Genomic DNA, 24,408 nt, shown 5'->3' on the forward strand with positions numbered 1-24,408 from the left:
ATAACTCATTTGTCATTTGATAAATTGTTAGAAAGAAAATTTTAGCATAATATAACTCAGTTGTCATTTGCTAAATTTATGGTTTTTATTTATATTTTTTATTATTTAATTATAATATTTTCATTTTATATTTGAAAGATAAATGAATTTTCTTTCAAACAATATTTTTGTAAATGTATTTTTTAAAAATAATCAATTAAAATTGTTATTATCATTGAATATCATTATTTTTGACATAATTTGAGTTTTTGTTTACATCAAAACTTATCATATTTTAGGATAATTTTAATTTAAAATATAATTTTCATATTTTTCAAACAAATTCGAAAAATATCTTTTAAATATTTTGTTATAATTGTTAAAAAAATATTTAGTTACATTTCAAATAAAAAGGTAAAGATATTAAAAATATTCTAATTAAAATATGTAAAATTTAATATAGTTTTAAGGAAATGGTCAAAATAAAAAAAATTACACATAAAATAATCATGATTTTTGTTAACTGGGTGGATCATTATTTATATGATATCGCATATGAAAAGAAAATTTTTGTTTTTAAAATTATCTAATTAACTCTATACTCATTTTTTTATATTTTTATATGATATCACACATTCGTAAAAAATAGATAGTTTAAGATGCAAAAAAAAAAAATTTAGTTAATGAATATAATATGAATAAATATTACAAATACATCATTTAATAAAATAAATAATTAAAAACTGAAAATTCATATCCGCGCTGGCGCGCGGGTCAGGGTCTAGTATGACTTTAAATTAATAGAATAGATAATATTTATATGTCATTGATAAAAGCTAAAAAAATGTTATTAGTGGATTTCCCATGTAAAAAACACACACCCATTTTACAATAGTTACAATAAGCCAAAAAAAAACTGGCACGATAAGGAAAAAAACACACCCCTAAATAAGCCATGCCCATTTGCTTTTACCATCAACTAGGTAAGTACAGTGTCCCCAACTGTATGAAGTAACAAATAACGAGATTTTCATATGAGTTACATTTCGGATTCTCTCATCTATCAATGAGAGCGACACATCGTAGATAACGTTTTCTTTCTAGCTAAAATACAAAAACGAAATTATTGAGTTCTCAAAGCTTCTCTCCTCTCTTCCTCCGCGCCCATCTCAGCTTTGCTTCCTCCGGTGAGGCGTTTAAAATGGCGGCAGCCTTACCTTTATCTCCGGTTAGCCATCAGTTATGTCGGATAAGCAACAGGTTCTGGTATAACGCTATGACTCCCCGGTTCTGTTCGCCAGTTTCTTCGCCCTGTTACATCGGCGTGAAAGGAATCGGCTCGTCGAGTCAGTTACGGGCTCGCCACCCTCTGATCTCTTCAGCGGCTTCGACTGATTATCTGTTGCATGACGTCGGAGCCACGGTGGCAGTTCTTAGTGGAGCCTACGCGCTTGTCTTACTCTTCGAGAGTCTCACGAAGCGAGACGTGATTCCACAGGTCTCTCTTTTTAATCGTCTTCGATTTACTACTTTATTATTTTCTTGTTCTTGACCAAATTTATGGGACTTAAAACAATTTCAGATTTAAAACTAAATGATCAATAATTTTTTTTTAATAAGATTCGGAGCTGAATGATTTATACAATATATTCATTTTAATTTTGAGGACCAAAACTAATGTTTCATTTCGTTATCTTCATTACCGGGTTTTGCAAGCATTGAAGTTTATCACATAGTGGTGTTACAAAATTGATGTAGTAAGAACAACACTAAACTTTTTTTGTTATTTTCTTGGTAAACAATGATACCTAATGAGAAGAAACAATAGATTTTTATTCTCTAATAACTTTTCTATAAGTCTTGAAATGTTTTGGATTGAACAGAGATTGAGCAGAAAGCTTGTGCATATACTCTCAGGTCTGCTTTTCGCGCTCTCGTGGCCAATCTTCAGGTATTCCTTTGCAGCAAATGAAACCTCTCTAAACCCTTTAAAACTTCAGCATGATTGCTTTTTTTCTTTCATGTTTAATTAAGTTTAGCGCATCAACGGAGGCTCGATACTTTGCTGCTTTTGTTCCTTTAGTGAATGGCCTAAGGCTTGTTGTCAACGGTTTGTCCGTCTCCCCTAACTCCACGCTAATCCAATCCGTAACTAGGGAAGGAAGACCAGAGTAAGTTGTTCTTTTTTTCTTTCTCGAGCTCTGATGATAATTTCAACAATCTCATGACACACTTGTTGGTTTTTTCAAACCAACCCGGTCATTCCAGAGAGTTGCTTAAAGGTCCATTGTTCTACGTTCTAGCCCTTCTAGTTGCTGCAGTTTTCTTCTGGAGAGATTCTCCTACCGGTATGACATCGCTGGCAATGATGTGTGGTGGCGACGGTAACATTTCTTATCTTTTGTAAATCTCTTTTTGGGGTGAAGAATCCATAATCATCATAGTTATAACAAAACTTAATGTACCAAAATACTAGAAACTTTAAACTAATTCAAATATGATGATTATTAATAAATAATAATTATTATACATTTTTGTCAACTATAAATAGCTATCAATTATAACTTTGTTAACTATATACACACACATAAATATATTAAGTTATAATGCGAAAATGTATAATTTGTAGGAATAGCTGATATCATGGGACGTAAGTATGGATCATACAAGATACCTTACAACCCAAGAAAGAGCTTGGCGGGAAGCATCTCCATGTTCATATTCGGCTTCTTCATCTCCATCGGGTAAAAAAAACATCAAACCCACAATTAACGAATCATTCATTCATAACGTATCTTCTTGATGAACAACTCTTTTTCCTACTAAACCAAAACGTTATTTCTTTTGTAACAATATGCAGATTACTTTACTATTACTCAAGCCTAGGGTATCTTCACATGAACTGGGAAACAACCTTTACGAGAGTCGCGATTGTCTCATTGGTCGCTACGTTGGTGGAGTCACTACCCATCACCGATCAAATAGACGACAACGTTTCGGTTCCTCTGGCTACTATTTTGGCTGCTTACCTAAGTTTTGGATATTAGACTCATCCCTCATAAACTGTATAAGTTGTATTTGTATGAATACGACCTGGGAATGCAGCTACGAATATGCTACCAGTTGTATATATTTTGCTGTTACTGCTCAAAGATTCATAACTAATACTACGATTTCGGGTTAAAAGTGTTCGATGCATAGGAAAAAACAAAATGGACCATATAAGAATCATAGGACAATACTAATAATATGAATTTTCTAGAAAAAATAGTATTAAAAACAGTTGGTAACTGATACATTGTTGACAATTTACCTTAACAAATACAATGCCTATAATTAGAAAATATTTTCATAAGTGCATGAGTTTTTATGGTCGAAAGTGCATGAAATATTTTCATAAGTGCATGACCATAACTGATAGCAGATACCGCTTCTATTCTCAGCTTTGTCATGAAAGCTGAGTAAGAGTGGTGCTGCAAATGGGGAGACATTGTTTGAAGGTTTTGACTTGTCAAAAAAGCTGGAGGAAGGAGTGGACATGATGACTATGGTGGATTTACATGTTTGGGAGTATTTTGCAAATATGGAAGATCAAGATTTGATACTACCAGCTGGACACGTTTCGATGATGATGAACCCGGTGATATCTCAGTCTGCTCAAGTCTGATTTCCTCCATCTGATGACCTTTTTCCAGCTGAGGAACCAAACCCAAAGAGGCAAAAGTTTGACAAGTCTTCTTCCACCAGTCCCGGTAATGTCTTAGTTTTCTCTCTTCTTATGTTTTGGTTCGTTCTATCTAATGAACAGCCACATAATTTCCAGGGTTCACACACAGGCAGAGTTTCGGGACCAAATGGCAATGATGATCAAGTCATTTAATAAGATGGGAGAAAGAGATGGAGAATGCTTTACATGAGAAATGGTTTTCATTCTCTCTAATCTTTTTTTTTTTTTAAATAAATTGGTGGCCAAACACTAAACTGCATGTGTACTCGACTTTGTTTCTTCAAATAGTTCAAAAAAATGTATTCCAAAGATTAAAGATGCATATTACAAAACAACTTCAAAAAAGAAGAAGACATGTTTGATTTTTCTAGGCATTGCTCTCTTTGACAGCAAGAGGTTCATACCATTGAGGGCCAAAACCAGCAGCTTTTCTTGCTTCGGCATTAAAAGGTGGTTTCAACGGTCCTCTGAAATGCTCTCTTACTACCGAATGAAACTTTTGGATTATCTCTTCAAGGATATCATCTGCTTCTACGCTATTGACGGTAACTTCAGGATTCTTGGACAGTGCACATAGATACTTGAACCATTTTACTCCAGCTGCACAGTGAGTGATTTCTTCAGGGTACACAACTCTCTCCAGTAAATCTGCTGTCTCGTTATCTCCTCCGTTCCTAAACCTCGATATCGTCGTGGGCAATACATCTAGCCCCCTAGCCTGCAAGTAGTACCAAAGAAACACCTCTAAAGACTATTCTTCACTGTCTAAGGAGCTAATGACACAATACTCTAATGAAACTTCACCTCGTGAACGCAATGCTCTATAGCCAAGCGAGCCAAGAGATCATGAGAAGTGGCGGTTGCAGAGTCCCAAAGACCGTCATGGGCAGGGAATGCACCGTAACGAGAACCAATCTCCTCAAGCCGAGCTGCAAGCAGCGTGAAGTGACGGCCTTCGTCCTGAGCTACACGAACAAAGTCCGTAAAGAACTCTCTCGGCATCTTCTCTTGCTTGCCAAAACGAGCAATTATATCCTAAGCATCAACGACAAACCCAAGTTTTCAGACAGGTAACCAACTCCATTACACAAAGCTGTCGAAAATCAAGAAACTACTGTTCAATGGTTTTAGACCTAAAAGAAGGCTTACCCATGATAAGTCAACAGCCCAGCTTTCGATATGAACAAGACTGTGAACAATCGCTTGCCTGCTCTGCAAGCTACCAGCTTTCCCCAGCTTTGGCATCAGACTCGGAGACACCAGTTTTACCTACAAGATTTTAGGTTTTCGTCTCAAGCAAATTCATAAACTAAACATAGACACGAGAAGGGGAAGGAGACAAGTACGTTGGTGAGACGAGCTGGCCTGTCCATGACGGGGAGATCGACGGTGGGATCGTACGGTTCGGAGATAGCGCCTTGGAGCCATTTAACGGCAATCGAATCTCCAAGCCGAGCTTTTTCGTACGGGTTGGCTGTGTTCAGAACTCTAATCGCCGATTCAATTAGGGTTTCGCTATCCATTCTCTCTCTCTCTTTCCTCGTTTGGTTTTGCCGGCACGTGATGTAATTAAATTCTTATATGTTTAAACTAAATTCCACTCGCGAACGCAGAGAGTGGGTTACACGGCCTTTAAATGACGTATATTCCAAGCGCGTGAGTTTGTTTGGTTTTCTATACTTGATTTTAAAGTCAAAGTTAGGCATACCTGAAAGAGCAGATCACTGTAATAAATACTTCATTGTCTGTCGGATTAGACCAGATAATTAATTAGTAGCACTATTATATTGTTAAGCATATTAATATATGTGTTATGTATATATAATATGACGTATAAGTAATTGTGAGATTCACAATTTTTGTGGAATTCCATAGGTAAGGATTTTTAAAAAAAGGTTTTAAGAATCTCCAGCTGGCCAACAATTCAGTTACATATCAATATATCATGCATTCATAAAACTTGTAAAATCGCAATCAACTTATACATCTAAGAACTTTGGTTCCAAAACTTTGACAAACACATCACATACGAATCAAATGAAACGGAAAGAGAAGAGAACATCAAGCACAAGTTGACACTAAAGTTTGAAATCAAGAATTCTTTTGTATTACCTACATAACCAAAAACAACAGTGGGCACATACGTATATGCAGTAGTATGTAACTCAACCACAATAAAATCATAAAACAATATACAAATGCATCATCATCCTACTACAAACAAGTCAGAATTTGCAATCCACGAAGCAGAGTGTACTAAAGGGGATAAGATAATAAAGAGACGTGCAGATCATAATACCTCTCTCGTGGTAATCGAGCAATGTAACAGCTTTTCTTCCTCTGGTTTGGTTCAAGCTGCATTGGATAACCGGGCGTGACCACGGTTCTGTTTCCCGTGGGGTGAGTTCCAGTGCCGGTTCGGGTCAAAGAGGTAGTAAACATGTAGTCTTGGAGATCTTCAGTAGTTATCTGTGTCCATGCATTTCTCAAGGGTTATACTATCACTGGCACACTCTTGAAGAGCCTTGGCGTTAAGTTCTCTGCCAAATCTCCAGACATAGTTGAGTCCCACAAGAAGCTCCGTTATAATAGCTTCTGTCTTCTGCTGGTTCGCAAAGGAAAGAGTCTGCGCAAGAACTATGTGTGTCCTCGAAACCAAGCTTTGGTGCTCGTAACTCCTCTCTGACTGCCATTTTATCATGTTGTGAGCTAACGGACCCAACCACTCCAAGATACCCGCCATTGCCTCTGTCCATTCCTTCGCTAGTCCTGGATCATAAACCGTGGCGGAACTCAAGCTTTTCGAGTAAGGCTTTAGCCTTTCTCTCAGCGATGCTCTCACGCTCGCCGGTAACATGTTGTAAAGATCGTCTCTCGCATCGTCCCCTATCAAGTGAGGAGACGCAACAAATCTCTCTATCACGATGATGACGTTAGCATAGTGTAACGCTAAGCAAGCTGCACCGAGGGTATTAGGAGCAGCATCTGACAACTTTGGTGGTCGGGATTCAACATGGACAGAGTTAGGAATATGGTTCCTAGCTCCATTCCGGGTTGTCCTAGTGCTGAGTGGAGTAATACCGTCTTGAGACACCATGCAGCCTTTAAACGGGCCAACCTGTGTTAACCGGTTTGGTTTCATTTGCTTCTTCTCTGAGGAAACCGAAGGCCTTTCCGGGGTCTGGTCCATCTTCTTGTTGTGTTTCCCCATTCCAATAAGCGGTCCTGACTTGGAAGTGATCTTTCCAAGAGGACCCGAGTAAAACTTGAAACGTTTGTTCTTTTCCGCAACAAGAGGACCTGACACAGGGGACTGTGTGCCGAGAGTATCCGAAAGGAAATCACTCATCTTCGCGGACCTTGCAGGAACCGGACCGGTGAATCTCCCAAGGGGACCGGAAGCAAATCTAGGAGGACCAACACTCTCAGACTGATGAGACATTAAATGCGCCAAAACAGTAGAAACCGATTGGCTCCGACCGATGAAATCAGAATCCACATCATCACTACCCTCCTCCACCGCTCTGTAGCTAACACCAAAAACATGTTTAGTCCTATTCAAGACTGTGAACACCGATCTCACCAAAAGAAGAACCGTATAGTCATAAGTCCGGTTCCAAAGAGACGCATCCCTCAGAACCTTCACCTCATGCTTTTTCCACGTGACTTTTTTCTTATACTCCAAAACACTATCGGTCGCAGCAGACTCACTACTCATCGTCATTCTCTTAACCGTCTGCTCAAGATCCGCCAGAATCTCAGTCTCCTGGTAAAGACTCGCATTAACCGAAATAAACCGCTCCATCTTCTTAACTTTCCTATCCATCTTCTTCCACCCGAACTGCCACCCGTAAGGATCATCACCTCCCGAGCTGAAAAAACAGCTCTCGAAGCTCTTCAGCTTGGGATCGCTGCATCTCCTCGCGAGCCTAGCCACGGCTCTCGCTACGCTCTCGACGCTCTCCATCGTCTCGTCGCGTATCAGCCTCACGACGAAGTCGTCGTCGTCTTCTGAAACTAGCTTCTTGATTCCCGTGGAGCGTGTTATCTCGTCTCTGAGACGCGTGACGTTCTTGTCGCTGAGGGAGTGCCATAAGTGAAGGAGTTTGGAGAGTAAACTCGCGACCTCGAAGGCTAATACTCCGAGCACCACGGCCTTCTCTTTATGGGATTGATGATGATCGTGTTGTTTCTTTGGGAATCTCCATAGATTACGATACCAAGCCTCTGAAACCATCCCTCTCTCTTTAACCTAATGGAGCCAATTCAATCCGAATCTGAAATTCAAACCTAATAGGAATCGGATTTGGGCGGAATCTAGCTACGGAGCTCAGAGTTACGCAGAATCGCTAAATCTACCAGCTACCAAATCGGGTGACAATGATACAGTGAGGAAGAAGAAGCTTACCGATCATTCGAGGGGAAGATGTGAATCAGAGAGAGGAAGATGATTAATGCCACATCATCACCACATGGAGAGAGAGAGAGAGAGAGAGCAGTTAAAGCAGCAAATTGTGGGGGAGTGAGTCTGGTTGTTCATGTGAACGAATCATATATTTGCCTCTCTCTCTCTCTCTTTTCGTTCCAGTGCTTTTAATTTAACTTATTTACGTATTTGCTGCGTGATAAACCGCGCAAATGTGATTATTAGTTTCGTTATTTTTTAATAAAAAAACATTAATCTGTTTAATTTGGATATCGGTTCGATTTTAAGTTTTTTTTTTTGTTTTTAATCTCCTAAAATATAACTATCACTTTAAATCAATATTTATTTGGTTTGTTCGGTTAAAATGTTTGATGTTTTTGTTTTTTTTGTAATAATCAAAAATTACTATTATTTGTTTGCTTTCATGTTATTAATCTTAGATAGTCGTGATGTCGAACCAATAGTTCATATTATAGTTTCTAAACGAATAATAGTTAAAAAAAAATTATTAAGACAAATCCTTTTACTACAATTCGGTCGATAGTGAAAGAAGCATTAAGAAAAAAAATATTTTAACTTCTAAAAAATTAGATATTTGATATTTCAGTTGTGGTAAATACTTAGTTATAAGGTGCTTACGTCAATGTGCACATGTATGTGTATGTACAAGTATATAAAGATGGTTGATAAATACATAAATATACTGTTAATTAATATTAAATGACATTTTTTTCAAAATAATACATTAAAAATAAAATTCTTAAAATGAAATTATTTAAAAACAAAAATATTGTAAAATTTATATAAAACTATAATATATAACTTATATATAATTCTTTAAATATATGTATATATATATATATGCATATAACAGATCAAATTGGATATATGTTCCTATAAATATTGATATTTGTGATTTATTTTTTTTACGGATATTTCATTTTAGTATTTGATTTGCTTCGTAGAGTAATATATATCTAGATTTTTCGGTTTGAATCAAAACGAATAACGAATCGAATGAAAATTTATGAATAATTTGTTCAGTTCTATTCGTAAACAGTAAAAATAACGTAAAGAAGAACTATGCATATGAATTTTATATTAAAAAAACGTAAAGTACATAGTGTGAACATATTTATGTAGAGTTTGGTTGAGACTCTACATATTCTACATGTGACATGTGTCCATTTTAGTATGAACGCATTTATTACAATGTTTTTACACGTGACATATGTATCCAGTTTAATGTGAACGCATTTATTACTATGTTTTTTTGACACAGAAGAGAAGAGGTTAATAGTTTCTTTTCGTGCTTCGAAGAACCCACATATTTTAAATTAGTTTAATTTCCCACGTTATGAGATTTAACGTTTTATATTTTATATTTTTGTATAATCATATCAAATGCATGCTTTAACGTTTTTCAGATGTATGTGAATTTGAAAATACATCAAAACGTAACACATAAACGTTGGAGATGAACCAACCCAACTAGTTTGGTTGAGGTTGAATTTGTCAATAATATGAAAGCGATTTATTTCCCGATTAGGTATTTATTTGAAAGGTGTTGAGTGGATTGTTACTTGTTGGAGCATATGCACTTTTCCTGTTATGTGTGTGGGTGAGAACAAATGCATTTTCACTAATGAACGACTAGAATAATTAACGATTTTATCAGTAGAACATGTTTATTTTTTGGTTCATGAACAATTGTATTTTTTTTTGTCAAATGAACAATTGTATTCAAGTCTCAAAAACGTCTACAAAAATAGTAACTCAACAGTATTGTAAAGAAAACATCAAGAAAAGGAGTAAAATAAAGGAGATTATAAGCTATTTTATTATCACAAAATCATCAGTTAACTTTTAACCAAAAGAAAAATGGTGTTTCCATCACTAGAATGTTGACTAGCAGTAATCAAATTAGGAATATAGTCAAATGTAAATGTACGATGTTTTGAGATATATGATGTTCAATGTAAGATGTTCTATATTTTTATTTTTTATACAAATGTAAATGTACGATGTTTTGAGATATAATTAATGCATTTATTTTTAAAATTTAAACATAAATTGAAAAATAAAATTATGAGAGGTGAAATTTTATTGATATAATCAAAAAATAATAATTAATATAGTGTATTTATTGTTTTTTAATATGTGTGTAAAACTTTAAACATCTTATATTTAAACCGAGAGGAAGTAGTAATGATTTGTGACTCGTTAAGACGGAAACAATAATTCATTACACTCTCGTGATCTGTGACATAATCTTGCTTTTTGGGCCTACATGTACACAAAGCTAAATTATGTGGGAGTGAAAAGGATTTCTATAGGATAAAGGAGCAACAGACAATAAACTATTGGATCAGAATATCAGATAGCCTTTCATTCGTGTATAATAGAATTGTCGGGAAAGATGAGGGACTAAAGTGAAACTATTAGCATTAGGAAGTGATTCGTCACAATCATTAATCAATATCACGGAACATATCGTTAATACAATCATTAAGCTAAACGTTTTTTTGTGAAACGCTGTCGACGTTTACCTTTAAATTTTATAAAGGTCTCTGAAGCCTTATCACGACTCTTTTCGCCGCAGAAGACAAGAATGGGTGGCCAAGGCGAAGAAAGCTCTAAAGAAGAACATATGAAGAAGATTGGCTTATTCTTCATCTCAGCTAGCAGCTCCGCAAAACCCGATATCGTCTGCTGATTTTTTGGTAATTTTACTCAATGCTTTCACTTTAACTTCAAATTCGTTTCAGATTCTGTAACTTTGAATCTCTGTGTTCGTGTCTATTGATATACATTTGGTGCTTTATCTGTTTGCTCTGGTCTCGGGGTTATGTGCTGGCTGTTTCTTTACTCATTAGTTTTTTTTTTTGTTTGGTTTGTAACAGACTGGGAAGTCAAAGCATTTTGGGTTCATACAGTTTGAGGACCCTGAGGTATATACCTAACATAACCTGTATAGAATGGTGAAACGCTTGTATGTTCCACATTCAGTTCTTAAAGTTTTTTTAAATTTGGTTCTGTGTAGGTGGCGGAAATTGCAGCGGTTGCGATGCATGACTATTTGTTGCTCGAGCACATGCTCCAAGTCCACGTTATTCTACCAGAGCATGTTAAACCCAATCTGTTAGTGACTTCTTGAATCAACTTTGCTCTGTAGTCTGTTTTCTTTGTAAACAGTGTCTCTAGTTTGTGTAGTAAAGACCTTATGGCATTTGGGTCTAAGGATAGGGTGAAGACAATGTGATACTTTTGATCATAATGCCTTTTTTTTTGTCGTGAATGATATAATTAGGTGTCAATACAAACTAGTGGATTGGGTTCAAAGTAAACAACATAACAACAAGGTAATAATCTTGTTCACTTTTTGCCATTTTCTCTTGAACAAGTGACTTTAACTTTTGATCTCTGTTCTCTTACGTATACTGTATACAGGAAAGAACACTGGAAGAGCATAGAAAATTGTTGCACAAGGTAGTGAAACGAGATCAGAAAAGGAGAAAGCGAATCGAAGCCGCTGGTATAGAATATCAATGCCCCCAGCTTGTAAGCAATCCCATCACACACAACTAAGTAAATAAACTAATAAACCACATCCTCTTTGTTGCTGCTTCAGATTGGAAATACGCAGCCATTACCTAAAAAGATCAAGTTTACTGAAGACTAGGTACCTCGAAGCGGTGGAGAAGACATCTTCCATTAGCTTTTTTTTGGGATAGAATCTTGTGTGTTGTACTAAACTATCATTGCAATGAAAATTTACCAAGAGCGTATGTTAGATTAAACAGGTCTTAACCAAACCAGAACAAACCAGATCATGTGACTTGCACGTGAGTATGTGTTGAAGAAGCAGTGAATGTTCTTGAATCCAGGCAACTCCTCCGATCCTTGAGACCCATCTGCATGTCCTGGCAAAACTATGAAGAATTTCAAATATAGTATCTAACCAAAAAACTAATCTTACTATCAATGAGTATCACAAATACCAAAACCACTCTTCTTTGTGGTTTATTACACTGACTTATGTGTTATCGCAGAATATCATTCAACCTTGAGTGTTCGCGTGTCCATTTTGATACAGTTGGAAATTTCTGACAAGTAAATTAAATTTACAAACAAGTCAAACACGTTTATTCGAATTTTTCTTTTAAGTATGCACAACATTGGAAAGTGAGAAATGGCTTCCTGCAGACATTTATATTTCCCAGGTTGCCAATACTATTAAATGAGCACAGTTGAACGCAATGAGTTCAAAAAAAATTTCTATGCCACTCTCGCAATCACAGCTAATTTTCACGGATATAGATGTTCATCATGTGGTCAGGTATACAGATACACCATTCTATTTTCATTATAATCACTCCACAGTTTACAGTTACAGGCTAATTTGGTCCGGAACAATACTAAATACACCATTCTAATTTCATTATAATTATCTACTTTTACCAGCATCTCTTAAATAAGTATATGGGAACATCATATCCTGTTTTAAGCTTTCATCTAATTACTACATTCAGCACATGGGTTTGGTTGCAACAATCGGTCTATGTATGTTTTAAGACCAATCAACACGCCTTGTTTTAGTGAGCAGACACAGTCCAGAGTCCACAGTATGTTGACTTTGACTATTAAGTAGAGATAGAGAATGTAGTTGACCAAACAGTACAAACACCAATAAATTTTATTTAATTTTTTGCATGCATTACTCTGTTTCTATATATATATATCATCTTCTTCTCTTCTTCACTCACTCCTGCATGCAGTGATTCAAGAAGAGCTATAATGTCTTTCTTCTCCTTTTCTCTTGGTTTGACATTACTTGCTATTATCATCTCCGGTTTAGTTTTCACACTCGCTCGATGGAACTCAAAGACAAAGAAACGGTTAAACCTCCCTCCAGGTCCACCGGGTTGGCCGGTAGTCGGTAACCTATTCCAGTTCGCGCGCTCAGGGAAACAGTTTTTCGAATACGCAGAGGAGCTCAAGAAAACATACGGCCCGATCTTCACAGTCAGGATGGGTACACGGACGATGATCATCCTCTCCGACGCCTCACTAGTCCACGAAGCTCTGATCCAGCGCGGATCCCTCTTCGCCACCCGACCCGCCGAGAACCCGACCCGAACGATCTTCAGCTGCGATAAATTCACCGTCAACGCCGCGAAGTACGGCCCCGTGTGGAGGTCTCTGAGGAGGAACATGGTCCAGAACATGCTCTCCTCGACCCGGCTCAAGGAGTTCGGATCCGTTAGACGATCCGCCATGGATAAACTCATCGAACGGATCAAATCGGAAGGTAGAGAGCACGACGGTTTAATCTGGGTGCTTCGAAACGCGAGATTCGCCGCGTTTTGCATTCTGTTAGAGATGTGTTTCGGAATCGCGATGGATGAGGAGTCGATCGAGAAGATGGACGAGATGATGAAGACGGTGCTAATGACGGTGGATCCGCGGATCGACGATTACCTCCCGATCCTCGCTCCGTTCTTCTCCAAAGAGAGGAGGCGAGCTCTCGAGGTCCGCCGCGAACAGGTCGATCTCGTCGTGAGCCTCATCGAGAAGCGACGGAGAGCGATTCGGAATAAAACGGCGCCGTCTTTCTCCTACCTCGACACGCTCTTCGATCTAAAAGTAGAAGGACGCGAAACGGCGCCGTCTAACGAAGAGATCGTGACTCTCTGCTCGGAGTTTCTCAACGGGGGCACGGACACGACGGGGACGGCGATCGAGTGGGGGATCGCGCAGCTGATCGCGAATCCCGAGATTCAATCTCGGCTCTACGATGAGATTAGATCGACGGCTGGAGATCGTTCGATCGAGGAGGGTGACGTGGATAAAATGGTCTTTTTGCAAGCGTTCGTTAAAGAGCTTCTCCGGAAACATCCTCCGACTTATTTCTCGCTGACGCACGCGGTCATGGAAACGACGTCGCTTGGCGGTTACGACGTTCCCGCGGGCGTTAACGTCGAGGTTTATATTCCCGGTATAAGCGAGGACCCGAGGATCTGGTCTAATCCGAAACAGTTTGATCCGGACCGGTTTATATCGGGTAAGGAGGATGCTGACATAACCGGGATTAGTGGAGTGAAGATGATTCCGTTTGGTGTTGGCCGTCGGATCTGTCCTGGGCTTGGAATGGCGACCGTACACGTGCACCTTATGCTTGCGAGGATGGTTCAAGAGTTTGAGTGGACCGCTTATCCTACCGGAAGCGAGATTGATTTCGCCGGTAAAACAGAGTTCACGGTGGTGATGAAGAATCCATTGAGAGCCAAGGTTAAACCAAGGGTTTAATTTTTTAAAATATCTATTTTCGCGTATTTTAATTTTATCTTTATATTATAAATTTTCTAATTATCCAATAATCATTTTGGTTACAAGAAGCTTCTGTTAAAAATATTTAAAAAACAAGCTTATGATCTACGAGATTGATTAATACTAGTTGATACTTGATAGTTAAACCCATTTACAATCATTTTAATTTTTTAATAATCTTATAAGCTTCCGTTAAATATATTTAACTAAGAAAACTTAAGGTAAGCATTGATTAATAATATTAGTTATATATCAAAAAACCTTCCAAAGGAAAAAATATTCTAAACCCATTTACAATCCCTAGCGTAGAGAAACTATATACACATAAGCAGAAGCTACAGAGACTATTATGCTTCAAAAAGAAGCAAGCCTTTTGATTCAATCCAAGGAAGCTTGTTTAATTTTCTGTCATTACCATATATTATAAGTTCAAGAAAAGGGATGTGGCCACCTCGCCACTTGAATCAGCTACTACTTTCACGGCTTGTGCAATCCTACGAGCCAGCATGGCTTTGTAAACAGCCAAATTTGCATTCTCTGCAAGAACCTGAGCTCTTCTTCTTTTGGCCATGGCAATCTCCATAGATGTATCGGCCAAGGCTTTGGCTTTTTCCACTCTAAGAAAAACGTTTTGTCCCTCCCAAGCTTCTAGTTTAGCCGCCTTTACAGACACTGTCCACATTAAACGGTCCACACAAATTCAGATCTCCTTCTCAATAGAAGTTCACTACTTTCTCTATCCTCTCTAATCTCTACTTGAATGTTCTTAGCAAGATTGTTCCATATAACACTAACTCTCAAGTGTATATACTACTCATCATTTTAAGTACTTAGCAAATAACAACACTATCCACCACAATTCATGACAAAACATATAGAATCTAAAGGAACATACCGAGACTTGATTGTTTGGATTTGCCATGGAGTTGACTCCCCTGTCTTTTGAAGGACCTTCTCTTACGAAACACAGGTTTGAAAAATAACGGAGTCTTCTTAGCTTGATGACCCTGTTTACATAACAAACATAACTTTTGTAACACTGATGGAAAAATAAAGAACACTGGTCTAAGTATATACTAGGACATGACTTGTTACCTGGAAAACTCTGAGGAGCGGTGCTTTCCTCTGCTTCCTTTTCCTCGCCCAGTAATCATACACTGCTTCAACCACATCTTGCCTACCCAGATACAAAAGACTAGCTATACTAGCTGCTTTCTCATCCAAGAGATCATCGGCAGGGTTATGGAAATAGAACTTCTCAAACCCATCAATCATCAACTCAAAAGTATCCTCCTCAAGTTGTTGCCTCTCCAGCCACTCTTCATCTTCAGAATCCATGTCATAAACCGCAGTGGTTCGAGCCATGGCCCTTGAAACCTCATCTTCTTTCACAGATATATACGGAACCGGCATAGAAAACGAGGGATAATCATCTGCATAACCACACACTTCTCTTACTCCAGGAATAGGAATGACTTTCGCACTCTGTTCCAACACATTCCTTTCATAGCATTCTTTATAAATCTCCTTGAAACCGAGCCAATCTCGCCTCTCGCAAAACTCAAGCTTCCAACCGTTATCCCCTACCCAAACAACAGAATGTGTGAACCTGTTGCACGAGCAAGGTCTCATAGTCTTCCTGGCCCTGAGCCTGTATCTGATTTCCCCATCCTTCTTGATAACAACGAGCCATTCCTTTGAAGAAACGAACTCCAACACGGCGCTGAAACCTTCTTCTCTGGTGCACCTGTCTGAACCCAAAACCAAAATATTCACAGAACAACGTAGAGAATCAAGCTCCTCTTTCGTCAACGGTTTTGGAACGACACTAATCTCATTTGAGTTGTTTAGCACCGAGCTTCTAAGCCTTCTCGTAGATACTGCTGCTGCTGATGTCCTGTTTCTCCATGATAGTTCGAAAACAGACGTTCCATTGTACAGCTTGTGTCCGCTATAAGAAAGGTTTCTCGCTCTTCTCCTTCTTAAGGATCTTCTCCTCTTCTGGATACTATGAAACCCTAAATTGCCTCTATACTGAGCATTAGAGGCTCTCTTCGGATTACAAGGTGGAGATGAAACTAACTCAGACTCTGAATCAGTTTCTTCAACAACTGGGTTGTTTAGCAAATAAAGAGATCTCTTTAAGAAAGCAAAGGAGCGTGGTGCCACTCTGAGAAACAGAGTCAAATGCAAATCCATAAAACATCGAGGAATGGCAGCAAAATCAGCTGACAAGATAGGAAGACGATCCACGCCACCAAAGAACTTGCATACACCCCTTGAGCTAAGGGAAGTAGGCTCCTGAAACATTAAAGATCCTAACTTTATATCAACACTACCAACATAAAACACTAAAGCTCCTAACTTTATATCAACACTACCAACACGCTATTAACTTAGTTACTTACCTCAAGAAACCTCACGCCATGATCTGCAAAGACGTCGTTGATAGGTTGAGTTAAGAAGAAAGACGAAAGCGAGCGCAGACTCAGATCTTCCCTCCTCAAGTACCTCATCACCAAACCAAAAACAGTCGACAACCAGCAATCCCCACAAGACCAGTCTACTGTAAGAGCAATCACAGGACCACATAGTCGTCTTGTCCGCCTGCGATAAAACTTGAGGTCTGAACCACCACTTGACTGGTCACAAAGTCTCTTCCTTTTTCTATTATATACAATCCCAAACTTAGTATCCACACTCTTCCCATCTCCAACAGCTTCCGTTCTCACTCTCCTCCGTTTCGCGACGGTAAAGTCTTCACCTTTGTCGTGTTGTTGCTTCTCTGCGAAGACTTTGCTCCCTTTGCAGTCCCAATCTGGATCGTGGGCCCGCTTGGCCTTGGGCTCGTCGTTATTGGGCCAAATCCGGCGACCCGAGCGGAGGACCCGAGCTCCGTCCGCTGCTTTAACCACCCCGAATACCCTTGTGGTGCGTCTCATACCCACTGAAGGCATCTAAACGACAGCGTTTCACTCAAATAGGGCTCAAACGACAGCGTTTCACTCAAATAGGCTCTGACTTGTTGTTACTCCGTCGATCTATCTTCTCGGAGGGCCCCGAATCCGATTTCGAATCGAGTAGATCTACGGAGATCGAAGAAAGATTGAGAAACTCGATTGAGAGGATCGAGATCTGTTGCTCATGGGTCGTTGATTCAAGAATCAAGTAGACATGGTGGAGAAAGGGGGAGTTTTGAGAAGTTTCTCGTTTGTTGAGAAGAAGAGAGGGAACTGAGGTGGCTGCTATCTAGGGTTTATGATCGAAGGAGATTATCATTTTGAGGGGTAGATTGGGTCGTGGCCGTTGGATGATTGAAACGACGGTTCGGATTGATTCGGCTTCAGTGGGTCCCCAAAGGCTATATTTATTTGTTTTTGCACACGTAGGCGGCGTATTTTTTGGGTTTACACGAATATCTAAAAAAAAATTGAATTTAAAACGGAATGGGCCGAAAATTTCAAAAAGCAGCGATGGCAATTGACAGAACTACCCCTGGCTTTAAAGCGAAAGGTTGTTTGGTGGTGGCATCTCTCCAACTTGTTCGAGACGACACTGAGATGTGAGAAAGCACTAGAGAGGAGGATTATTACAAGACCCAAAACAATGTCTATTTTAAGAACAAAAAGGTTGTTTAGAGATTAGATTTATTTTGTATTGCATATGATTTCTATTTTATTTGGGAATCTCTGCTAAAACAGAGTTTATTATAACATGAGAGGATGCTTTTAGTGCTTGTGATATTTAGGCCTTGGCGGTTTCAGCCTCATCAGCTCCCCAGAAACTTGTTTTCTTTCCTGTCTTTGAGACTGTCTGCAGAACAGCTTCTGGCTCCACGTTGCCTTTCACCGTTACCTTCTGCTCTTTCAGATCCACATCAAATGACTCCACACCTACCCACACAACAACAATATTCGTTTGTTTGTGTTGTTGACATTTGCTGTAAATAATGTTCTTCAGTTAAACAAAAGATTCTAACCTTGCATTTTGCCTAAGACTCTTTTCACAGCTCCAACGCATCCCTCACATGGCATAGCCACCTTTAGAACCACAGTCTAACTCGCAAAACAGACCAAAAAAGTTTTATAAAAAACTCTGAAAATATTAATGAATATGGACTTGACAAGAAGTAAAAATAATCTTCAAACACTGTCCCATAACCCCATTAATTGCCCCTATAGACACCATGTCCTAATCAGGTTACTCAAATCATCATAGAAACAAATACTTTTTTTCAGCTATAAATCAAATGGACATGAAACACTGCTCTCGAATGAATTAGATTGATCTAGAAACAAAAAAAAAAAACAGATCCACACCAATAGATCTAACTACCGATATCTGTTACAACGCACAAGGCCGAATTGATTCATACAATTAAAGCATAACATCCCAACAAGATCGAGATCCTATATACCAAAACCAAAGTCAGCGAAAGTTTGATTCGAGTACCTGAGACATATCTCTTCTCTTTCTCCTTCTTGATGTAAAATGTTCCAACCAAAGAAGATAATTGTAAAAGAAATAGATGCTTTTGGATTGTTTTAAAAGCATGCAGCGTTGACCAATTCAACAAATATATATTCTTAGTTTTTTTTCTGTATGTGGATATTCTTATTAGTTAATCAATCAAATTACATCAACTATTCAAGAAAATAACAACGGATGCATGACCTTGATGAACGGGTAGCTAGAAAACATCAAAGCCACTGAATCCATGGCTGATAAATATATAATTGTACGGCTGCAAAGTATCATAATGTCATCTTTCAAACACATTTCAAAGTGTAAAACTTTACAAAAAAAAAAAAAAAACATTTGTACGTGCATGAGAATATCAAAGTAGATCAGTGTCTCCGCTTAGTATATGCTTTTACAACGAGTTTTCGGACATTTATGTTCAAACGTAAATTAACATTAGGACAAAACTTTCATGTTTCTGTCGAAGATTCCTTTGCCGTGAGTAGAAATGATCATCTGTTTGAGGATAGGATACTGAAGCAGAACAAAGAGCAACGCCGGGAAACAAGCCAAAAGTATCGTCGGAGGAATTATCCATTTCGAGTTATTAAAAATCGTAAACAGAGCCGAAGAGAAGGCTACAAGCATCGCGGCGATGGAGACGAACAGTATCGAGAGCCCGGCGATCATCTTCGTGGGAAGAGACACCAAGAAGGCGTCGAAGGAGTATCTCGAGGTGAGAATCCGGAGGAATATGAGAACAGAGGTGCACGAGGCGAAGCAGGAGATCATATCGGCGACGATGAATGTGACGAATTGTGCGTCTTTTAGATGAAAGGGTTTACCTCTTGCCTCGTCGTCCGTTCCTCCGGGAACGGTGAAGACCGCCGCGAAAGTTACCGTGACGATGAGAGCCGCGACTAAGCTGCACGACTGGGCCGTGTCTTTCATCCATTTCTCTGCCTCTTGGCGTAATGTTTCGTGATGAGTTGTGAATGTTTGGCTCGGTGTTTCCTTTACCGCGTTCAATCTCTCCATCTCTGCCTCCGGTGTGATCCTCTCAACCTCCTGCGTCATCAAAGTCTTGGTTTTTTTAGACATCTGTTGCTAAGAGAAACACAGAGAGAAACAGAGCAAACCTTGAACCATTGTAACGAGCGTTGCATCTGTAAAACTGAACCAACGACGTCAGATAGAGGCGAACGATAGCCAGCGAAATGAAGCACAGCATCGCCGTAATTGACCTTGTCAGCGAGCAACAGGTGTTTCATGCCGTCTAGACCGTAGATGAGACTAAACACCTTCGCTTGTTTGAACTCGACGGCCACGTGAAACAGACTCTTGTTCGACCTTTCTCTCCTCGACCATAGAAGCTCAGAGTTGTTCTTGATCATCTCTACCAAGAAATCAACATTCCCAAATCTCGCTGCCAAGAATAAAGCCTCCACTGTATCAGAGCGTTCCTCGAGTCCCATGGCTAGTGTTTCCTCTGATATTCCGAGTAGAAGCTTCTTGGCTTGTAGATGCATCACCTTCATTCGGTACACTTTGTCTATTCCTGAAACCATCTCTCAACTCAAATTCACATGTCTTGTAATCTCTACCGAAAAAAACATTATCTTCTACGAAAAAAAAAAAAAAAAAAAAAAAAAAATTTTTTTTTTTTTTTTTTTTTTTTTTTGGTTGAAACAAAGAAAAGTATCGAGTGGCCAAAATACTCTTAATGGAAACATAGGTTCATCATGTTTGGTTTCCTGTGGGAAATATATGCTATTTTCTTTTAAAAAAAGTAAATTTAACATAGTTTTGACTTCATCTTAAGAGTTGTAGGGAACTTCGGAATTAGAACCTCTTAATCCTCAAAAATATAGATATCTTATAGACGGAAACCTAATACTTACCGGTCCATTTGGTGAATAATATGATCAGTTTCCCCATTAGAGTATCTAGACAACAAGAAGAAAAAATTCACACTTTCTTCTAGACTTCTAGGGAAAATTGTTTAAAAAATCTTTAAAGTAGCATCTAATGACATTTTAAATCTTAAAATTATTTTACTAACATTAAACTTTCAAATTAAATTTTGTATCATAAAAAATTCTCAACAATGGCTTAATTTTTCATCAACTCAAAAATGAGACCTGATAACAAGGTAACATGTTAGCTTTTTCTTAATCTTTATTTATTTATTTAATTAATAAAAGCAGTTAGTAAGAAATAACAATAGGAAATATAAATAAATGTTATAAAATCTACAGAAAACTTTTAAAAACGATTTTTCAGAAAATATTAAAATTAAAAAAAAAATAGATATTCTTAAAATGCAATTTTGCAAAAAAAAAAATAATAGTTAAAAATCATATAAAACTCTAAATAATTTTCAAAAAATAAATAATTTCAAACATATCACTATTAACAATAACACTTTTCATCATGTCACGACTAAGAGTAATATTTTCGTCATATAACTAATAACGATGGCATCATAAACTATTATTATTCATATGTCAAAAATTGCTACCATATCAAAAATTAAACGATTTATAAATTATAAAAATGCTACTCGTAATGGTTATATGACGAAAAGTTTTACTTTTGGTGTCATATGTCGAAATTAAAATTTTATAAAAAATTTAGAGTTCTTATATACATTTTTAAAAAATATTATTTTGCTTTTTTCAAAAAAATATTTTTATGACATATGGATGATAATAGTTATGACGCCATCTTCATTGGTAATGATATAGAAAATGTTACTTTTAATCACGGCGATAAAGAGAAATGTTATTATTAATAGTGATATGTTTTGAAAAAAAAAATTGAAAACTATTTAGAGTTTATAAGATTTTTAAACTTTTTTTTTACAAAAAATTGCATTTTAAGAAAAACATTTTTTTGAAACTTTAAAAAATTTTAAATTATTTTTTAAAAAATTTCTGTAAATATGTTTTCTATTTTTATTTCTTACTAATTGTTTTTATTAATTAAATTTAAAATTTGACACATCGCCTTCTTTAACATGTCAATACATAACATTTTTACTTGATAAACAAGTAAGCCACATTGAAACTTAGTGTGTTAGTGAAATAACTTCAATGTCTAAAATGTCAATGAATACCATTTGAAAGCTTTCATGTGATTTTCCCCAGAGTTTTATGATGTATATGGAAACTTACTATCTTGATCGTTGTTTGAAAGTGAATCCTTTCGAAGAGTCGGCAGCTTTACTTCTAACCCTAAAGAAAAGCAAAAAAAAAAACATTTTCTCAAAGTCTTTTTGGATCAAAAGGATGGATCTTTGTTATTAAAAAGTCTTATTGGTACGTACAAGAGTAAATGAAACGTTTAAACGGTCCGAGATAACAGCCACTAGGAAAAAAATCAGGCTTGCAAGCCAAGACAATGCTGGGAATCGACTCTACATGCGGGTGTCTTGTAACGGCTAAGCGTCTGCACATGCTGAACAGATCCAACGCAATGTCTAATTGGATAAAGAAAGAAAGATCCAGATATTATCATCCAAAAAATGTGTAAAACATGTGTTGCTTGATATCCAAGAAACCACTTACCTAGCATTTTATAAAAGATGGCGTTGACAAAAAGCACAGTACCATGATACCCATCTTCATCAAACAACACTTGAACAGGAGTTCTAGTGTAAAGATACCTAACCATCTCCATCTGCGTGTTCTTAACAGCCACCACAACAGGAATCTTTCCATTGCTTCCAGGAATCTCCAGCAGCTTAGGGTTCTTAGCGATCAAGACTTCAGCAATCTCCATGTTTCCATTACCCGCAACAATGGTAAGAGGCGTGTGGTAAGAAGTGTTCTGGCTCATCTTGGGAAGCATTTGTTCAGGTGTCATACGACGGAGAAGCTCTTTAACAATCTCAGGTTTCCCACGGGCGCAAGCTTTCAACAAAGGCGTCTCGTAAAAGTTTATCCATTCGTTTACTGCGTCCGGACGCTGGTTCAAGAAGGCTTCTACACGACCTTGGTGTATTCCTTGACTTAGTTGTATAAACTCATAGTATTCATTTGTATTCTTCCCTACATCAACAAAAAAGATATACACACAATAAACATTTGTTTGCATCCAGAGGAATGCTATGCAATAATGCAAATAACTTACCGTGAAGCCGAGATGTGGAAAGGGCTGATTCGGTGACTGGAGTCTGGATATTGAGACAATCATTTGGAGCTTCATCTTCAGGAACCTTTGTGCTAGCGAATTTGAAATGGCTCCCCCTAAATGTTTCCTTCAAACCAGCTGCGTCTAAGTAATTAGAACTCATTGCCATAACTAGTATTTGTTTTGACAAACCCCTAACAAAGTATAAACAAATTCAAGAAAGCAAATGGTAATAGGATATATATATATATACATAAAGCGTTTATGTACATGGAAGGCATAACAGTAACATTCAATCTTTGGTGTTTGCTGTACTATTCTTTGATTGATCTTTCACAAGAATATATCCTTTGCTTCGTTACTCAATATTTTTTTTCGAAATCTTGATTTTCTGGTTGAGAGACAAATAAAGGTTTCTAAATCTTCCGTATCGCAGTTAATTTGGGCCGTCTCTTTATTTTTTTTGATTAAAAAATATTAAAAAAAGAAGAAAGCGGAGGAGACGAGTGTTTCGTTGGCTCGGGAAGAAACGTCTGTTGCTGGACGCGTGTCAACAAGGGAGTGGGTTTCTGTTCGGTTACGCGTAAAACGCGTTTGAAACTTGACTTTCTCTCTCTCTCTCTCGAATCCTCTCGACTTGGCGATTTCTATGGCGAATCTGTCTCTCTCTCTCTCTCGAATCCTCTCGACTTTATGTGTTGGTTCTCGTCGAATCTGTCTCTCGGTGGGTCTCCTCGATGGCGAAGGAGGTTTCCCGCGGTGACTCGGCTCTAATCGAAAGGTAGTGATAGGAGATCATATTGATTTTGATTATGCATGTGATTGATTATTGTTTAACTTGTTCTGATCGGCTTATTTACTTTATATTTTGTTTGTTCGGTTCGATTTGGCGAGCTATGTGGCGACGGAGCTCTCCTCGACAAGGCCGTCTCTGTCCTCGTCAGCGACAGAGCTCTCCTCGATGGCGATGAAGCCGTCTCTGTCCTCGTCACCGACGGAGCTCTCCTCAAAGGTAAAGTTTCTGTTGTTCCTCTAAGTCTTAAATATTTTAAATTTTCATGGATCAAATTGAATTTGTTAGTAAGATTGTTTCAATATAGATGTATTGACCTAATTTGATTTGTTAAAAGTCACAGATGAAATCGTTTTTAATAAGTTCTGTGTAGTACTTATTGTTTGTGTATTTGTGTCTAGTTTGTGTTCCTCAAACTCATGGATCTAGTTTGTGTTCTAGTTTGTGTACTTATTTGTTAAAAGTCATGGATCTAGTTTGTGTTCTAGTTTATGAAGTTATTAATTTGAAATTTGACTCACGTGTACTTTTTCTTTTATTAAATTTAACTATTTAAGT

At 37.7% G+C, this 24,408-nt stretch overlaps 7 protein-coding genes and 1 long non-coding RNA gene across 14 annotated transcripts; 3 read left to right on the top strand and 5 right to left on the bottom strand.

Annotated features, from left to right (window-relative positions):
• Nucleotides 1-1,056: 1,056 nt before the first annotated feature.
• Nucleotides 1,057-3,144, top strand: LOC106329259 (phytol kinase 1, chloroplastic-like). Its single transcript, XM_013767886.1, has 6 exons — nucleotides 1,057-1,477; nucleotides 1,863-1,930; nucleotides 2,019-2,150; nucleotides 2,248-2,363; nucleotides 2,609-2,723; nucleotides 2,840-3,144. The coding sequence occupies exons 1-6, from the start codon at nucleotides 1,181-1,183 to the stop codon at nucleotides 3,024-3,026; spliced, it is 915 nt and encodes a 304-aa protein (XP_013623340.1). The 5' UTR covers nucleotides 1,057-1,180; the 3' UTR covers nucleotides 3,027-3,144.
• An 817-nt stretch (nucleotides 3,145-3,961) lies between these two features.
• LOC106335475 (uncharacterized protein HI_0077) lies at nucleotides 3,962-5,258 on the bottom strand. The gene is made up of 4 exons (XM_013774006.1): nucleotides 5,053-5,258; nucleotides 4,856-4,975; nucleotides 4,511-4,741; nucleotides 3,962-4,424 (listed from the first exon to the last, which is right to left on the bottom strand). Exons 1-4 carry the CDS (start codon nucleotides 5,227-5,229, stop codon nucleotides 4,074-4,076), a joined length of 879 nt encoding a protein of 292 aa, XP_013629460.1. The 5' UTR covers nucleotides 5,230-5,258; the 3' UTR covers nucleotides 3,962-4,073.
• Nucleotides 5,259-5,264: 6 nt separating this feature from the next.
• On the bottom strand, nucleotides 5,265-8,251 carry LOC106335474. Of its 5 annotated transcripts, none has more exons than XR_001268730.1 (3): nucleotides 8,115-8,251; nucleotides 6,006-7,983; nucleotides 5,265-5,380 (listed from the first exon to the last, which is right to left on the bottom strand). XR_001268730.1 is itself a non-coding variant. In XM_013774004.1 (2 exons), exon 2 carries the CDS (start codon nucleotides 7,941-7,943, stop codon nucleotides 6,165-6,167), a length of 1,779 nt encoding a protein of 592 aa, XP_013629458.1. In that variant the 5' UTR covers nucleotides 7,944-7,958; nucleotides 8,115-8,251; the 3' UTR covers nucleotides 5,882-6,164. The 5 variants fall into 5 exon arrangements, 3 of the variants coding, with proteins under 3 accessions (XP_013629458.1, XP_013629457.1, XP_013629459.1); XR_001268729.1 differs by having other exon boundaries at nucleotides 5,265-5,430; XM_013774004.1 differs by lacking the exon at nucleotides 5,265-5,380 and having other exon boundaries at nucleotides 5,882-7,958.
• Nucleotides 8,252-10,733: 2,482 nt separating this feature from the next.
• On the top strand, nucleotides 10,734-11,928 carry LOC106334059. 2 transcript variants are annotated; one of them, XR_001268517.1, is made up of 6 exons: nucleotides 10,734-10,855; nucleotides 11,036-11,083; nucleotides 11,176-11,273; nucleotides 11,443-11,494; nucleotides 11,583-11,693; nucleotides 11,764-11,928. It is a non-coding gene; the product is annotated as an uncharacterized LOC106334059 (long non-coding RNA). The 2 variants fall into 2 exon arrangements; XR_001268516.1 differs by having other exon boundaries at nucleotides 11,583-11,667.
• Nucleotides 11,929-12,749: 821 nt separating this feature from the next.
• Nucleotides 12,750-14,523, top strand: LOC106332027 (cytochrome P450 77A4). The gene has a single exon (XM_013770479.1). It carries the CDS (start codon nucleotides 12,930-12,932, stop codon nucleotides 14,439-14,441), a length of 1,512 nt encoding a protein of 503 aa, XP_013625933.1. The 5' UTR covers nucleotides 12,750-12,929; the 3' UTR covers nucleotides 14,442-14,523.
• A 207-nt stretch (nucleotides 14,524-14,730) lies between these two features.
• Nucleotides 14,731-17,724, bottom strand: LOC106335874. The gene is made up of 4 exons (XM_013774530.1): nucleotides 16,871-17,724; nucleotides 15,558-16,763; nucleotides 15,358-15,469; nucleotides 14,731-15,134 (listed from the first exon to the last, which is right to left on the bottom strand). The coding sequence occupies exons 1-4, from the start codon at nucleotides 17,417-17,419 to the stop codon at nucleotides 14,884-14,886; spliced, it is 2,118 nt and encodes a 705-aa protein (XP_013629984.1). The 5' UTR covers nucleotides 17,420-17,724; the 3' UTR covers nucleotides 14,731-14,883.
• Nucleotides 17,725-18,025: 301 nt separating this feature from the next.
• LOC106333201 (copper transport protein ATX1-like) lies at nucleotides 18,026-19,016 on the bottom strand. Its single transcript, XM_013771675.1, has 3 exons — nucleotides 18,915-19,016; nucleotides 18,442-18,517; nucleotides 18,026-18,355 (listed from the first exon to the last, which is right to left on the bottom strand). The coding sequence occupies exons 1-3, from the start codon at nucleotides 19,014-19,016 to the stop codon at nucleotides 18,207-18,209; spliced, it is 327 nt and encodes a 108-aa protein (XP_013627129.1). The 3' UTR covers nucleotides 18,026-18,206.
• Nucleotides 19,017-19,265: 249 nt separating this feature from the next.
• Nucleotides 19,266-23,251, bottom strand: LOC106332892. Of its 2 annotated transcripts, XM_013771385.1 has the most exons (7): nucleotides 23,058-23,251; nucleotides 22,493-22,975; nucleotides 22,252-22,404; nucleotides 22,100-22,159; nucleotides 20,825-20,869; nucleotides 20,063-20,481; nucleotides 19,266-19,991 (listed from the first exon to the last, which is right to left on the bottom strand). In XM_013771385.1, exons 1-7 carry the CDS (start codon nucleotides 23,224-23,226, stop codon nucleotides 19,380-19,382), a joined length of 1,941 nt encoding a protein of 646 aa, XP_013626839.1. In that variant the 5' UTR covers nucleotides 23,227-23,251; the 3' UTR covers nucleotides 19,266-19,379. The 2 variants fall into 2 exon arrangements, with proteins under 2 accessions (XP_013626839.1, XP_013626840.1); XM_013771386.1 differs by lacking the exon at nucleotides 20,825-20,869.
• Nucleotides 23,252-24,408: the final 1,157 nt, after the last annotated feature.

This window comes from Brassica oleracea, chromosome C3, assembly GCF_000695525.1.
Source record: "Brassica oleracea var. oleracea cultivar TO1000 chromosome C3, BOL, whole genome shotgun sequence".
NCBI classification, from domain to species: domain Eukaryota; kingdom Viridiplantae; phylum Streptophyta; class Magnoliopsida; order Brassicales; family Brassicaceae; genus Brassica; species Brassica oleracea.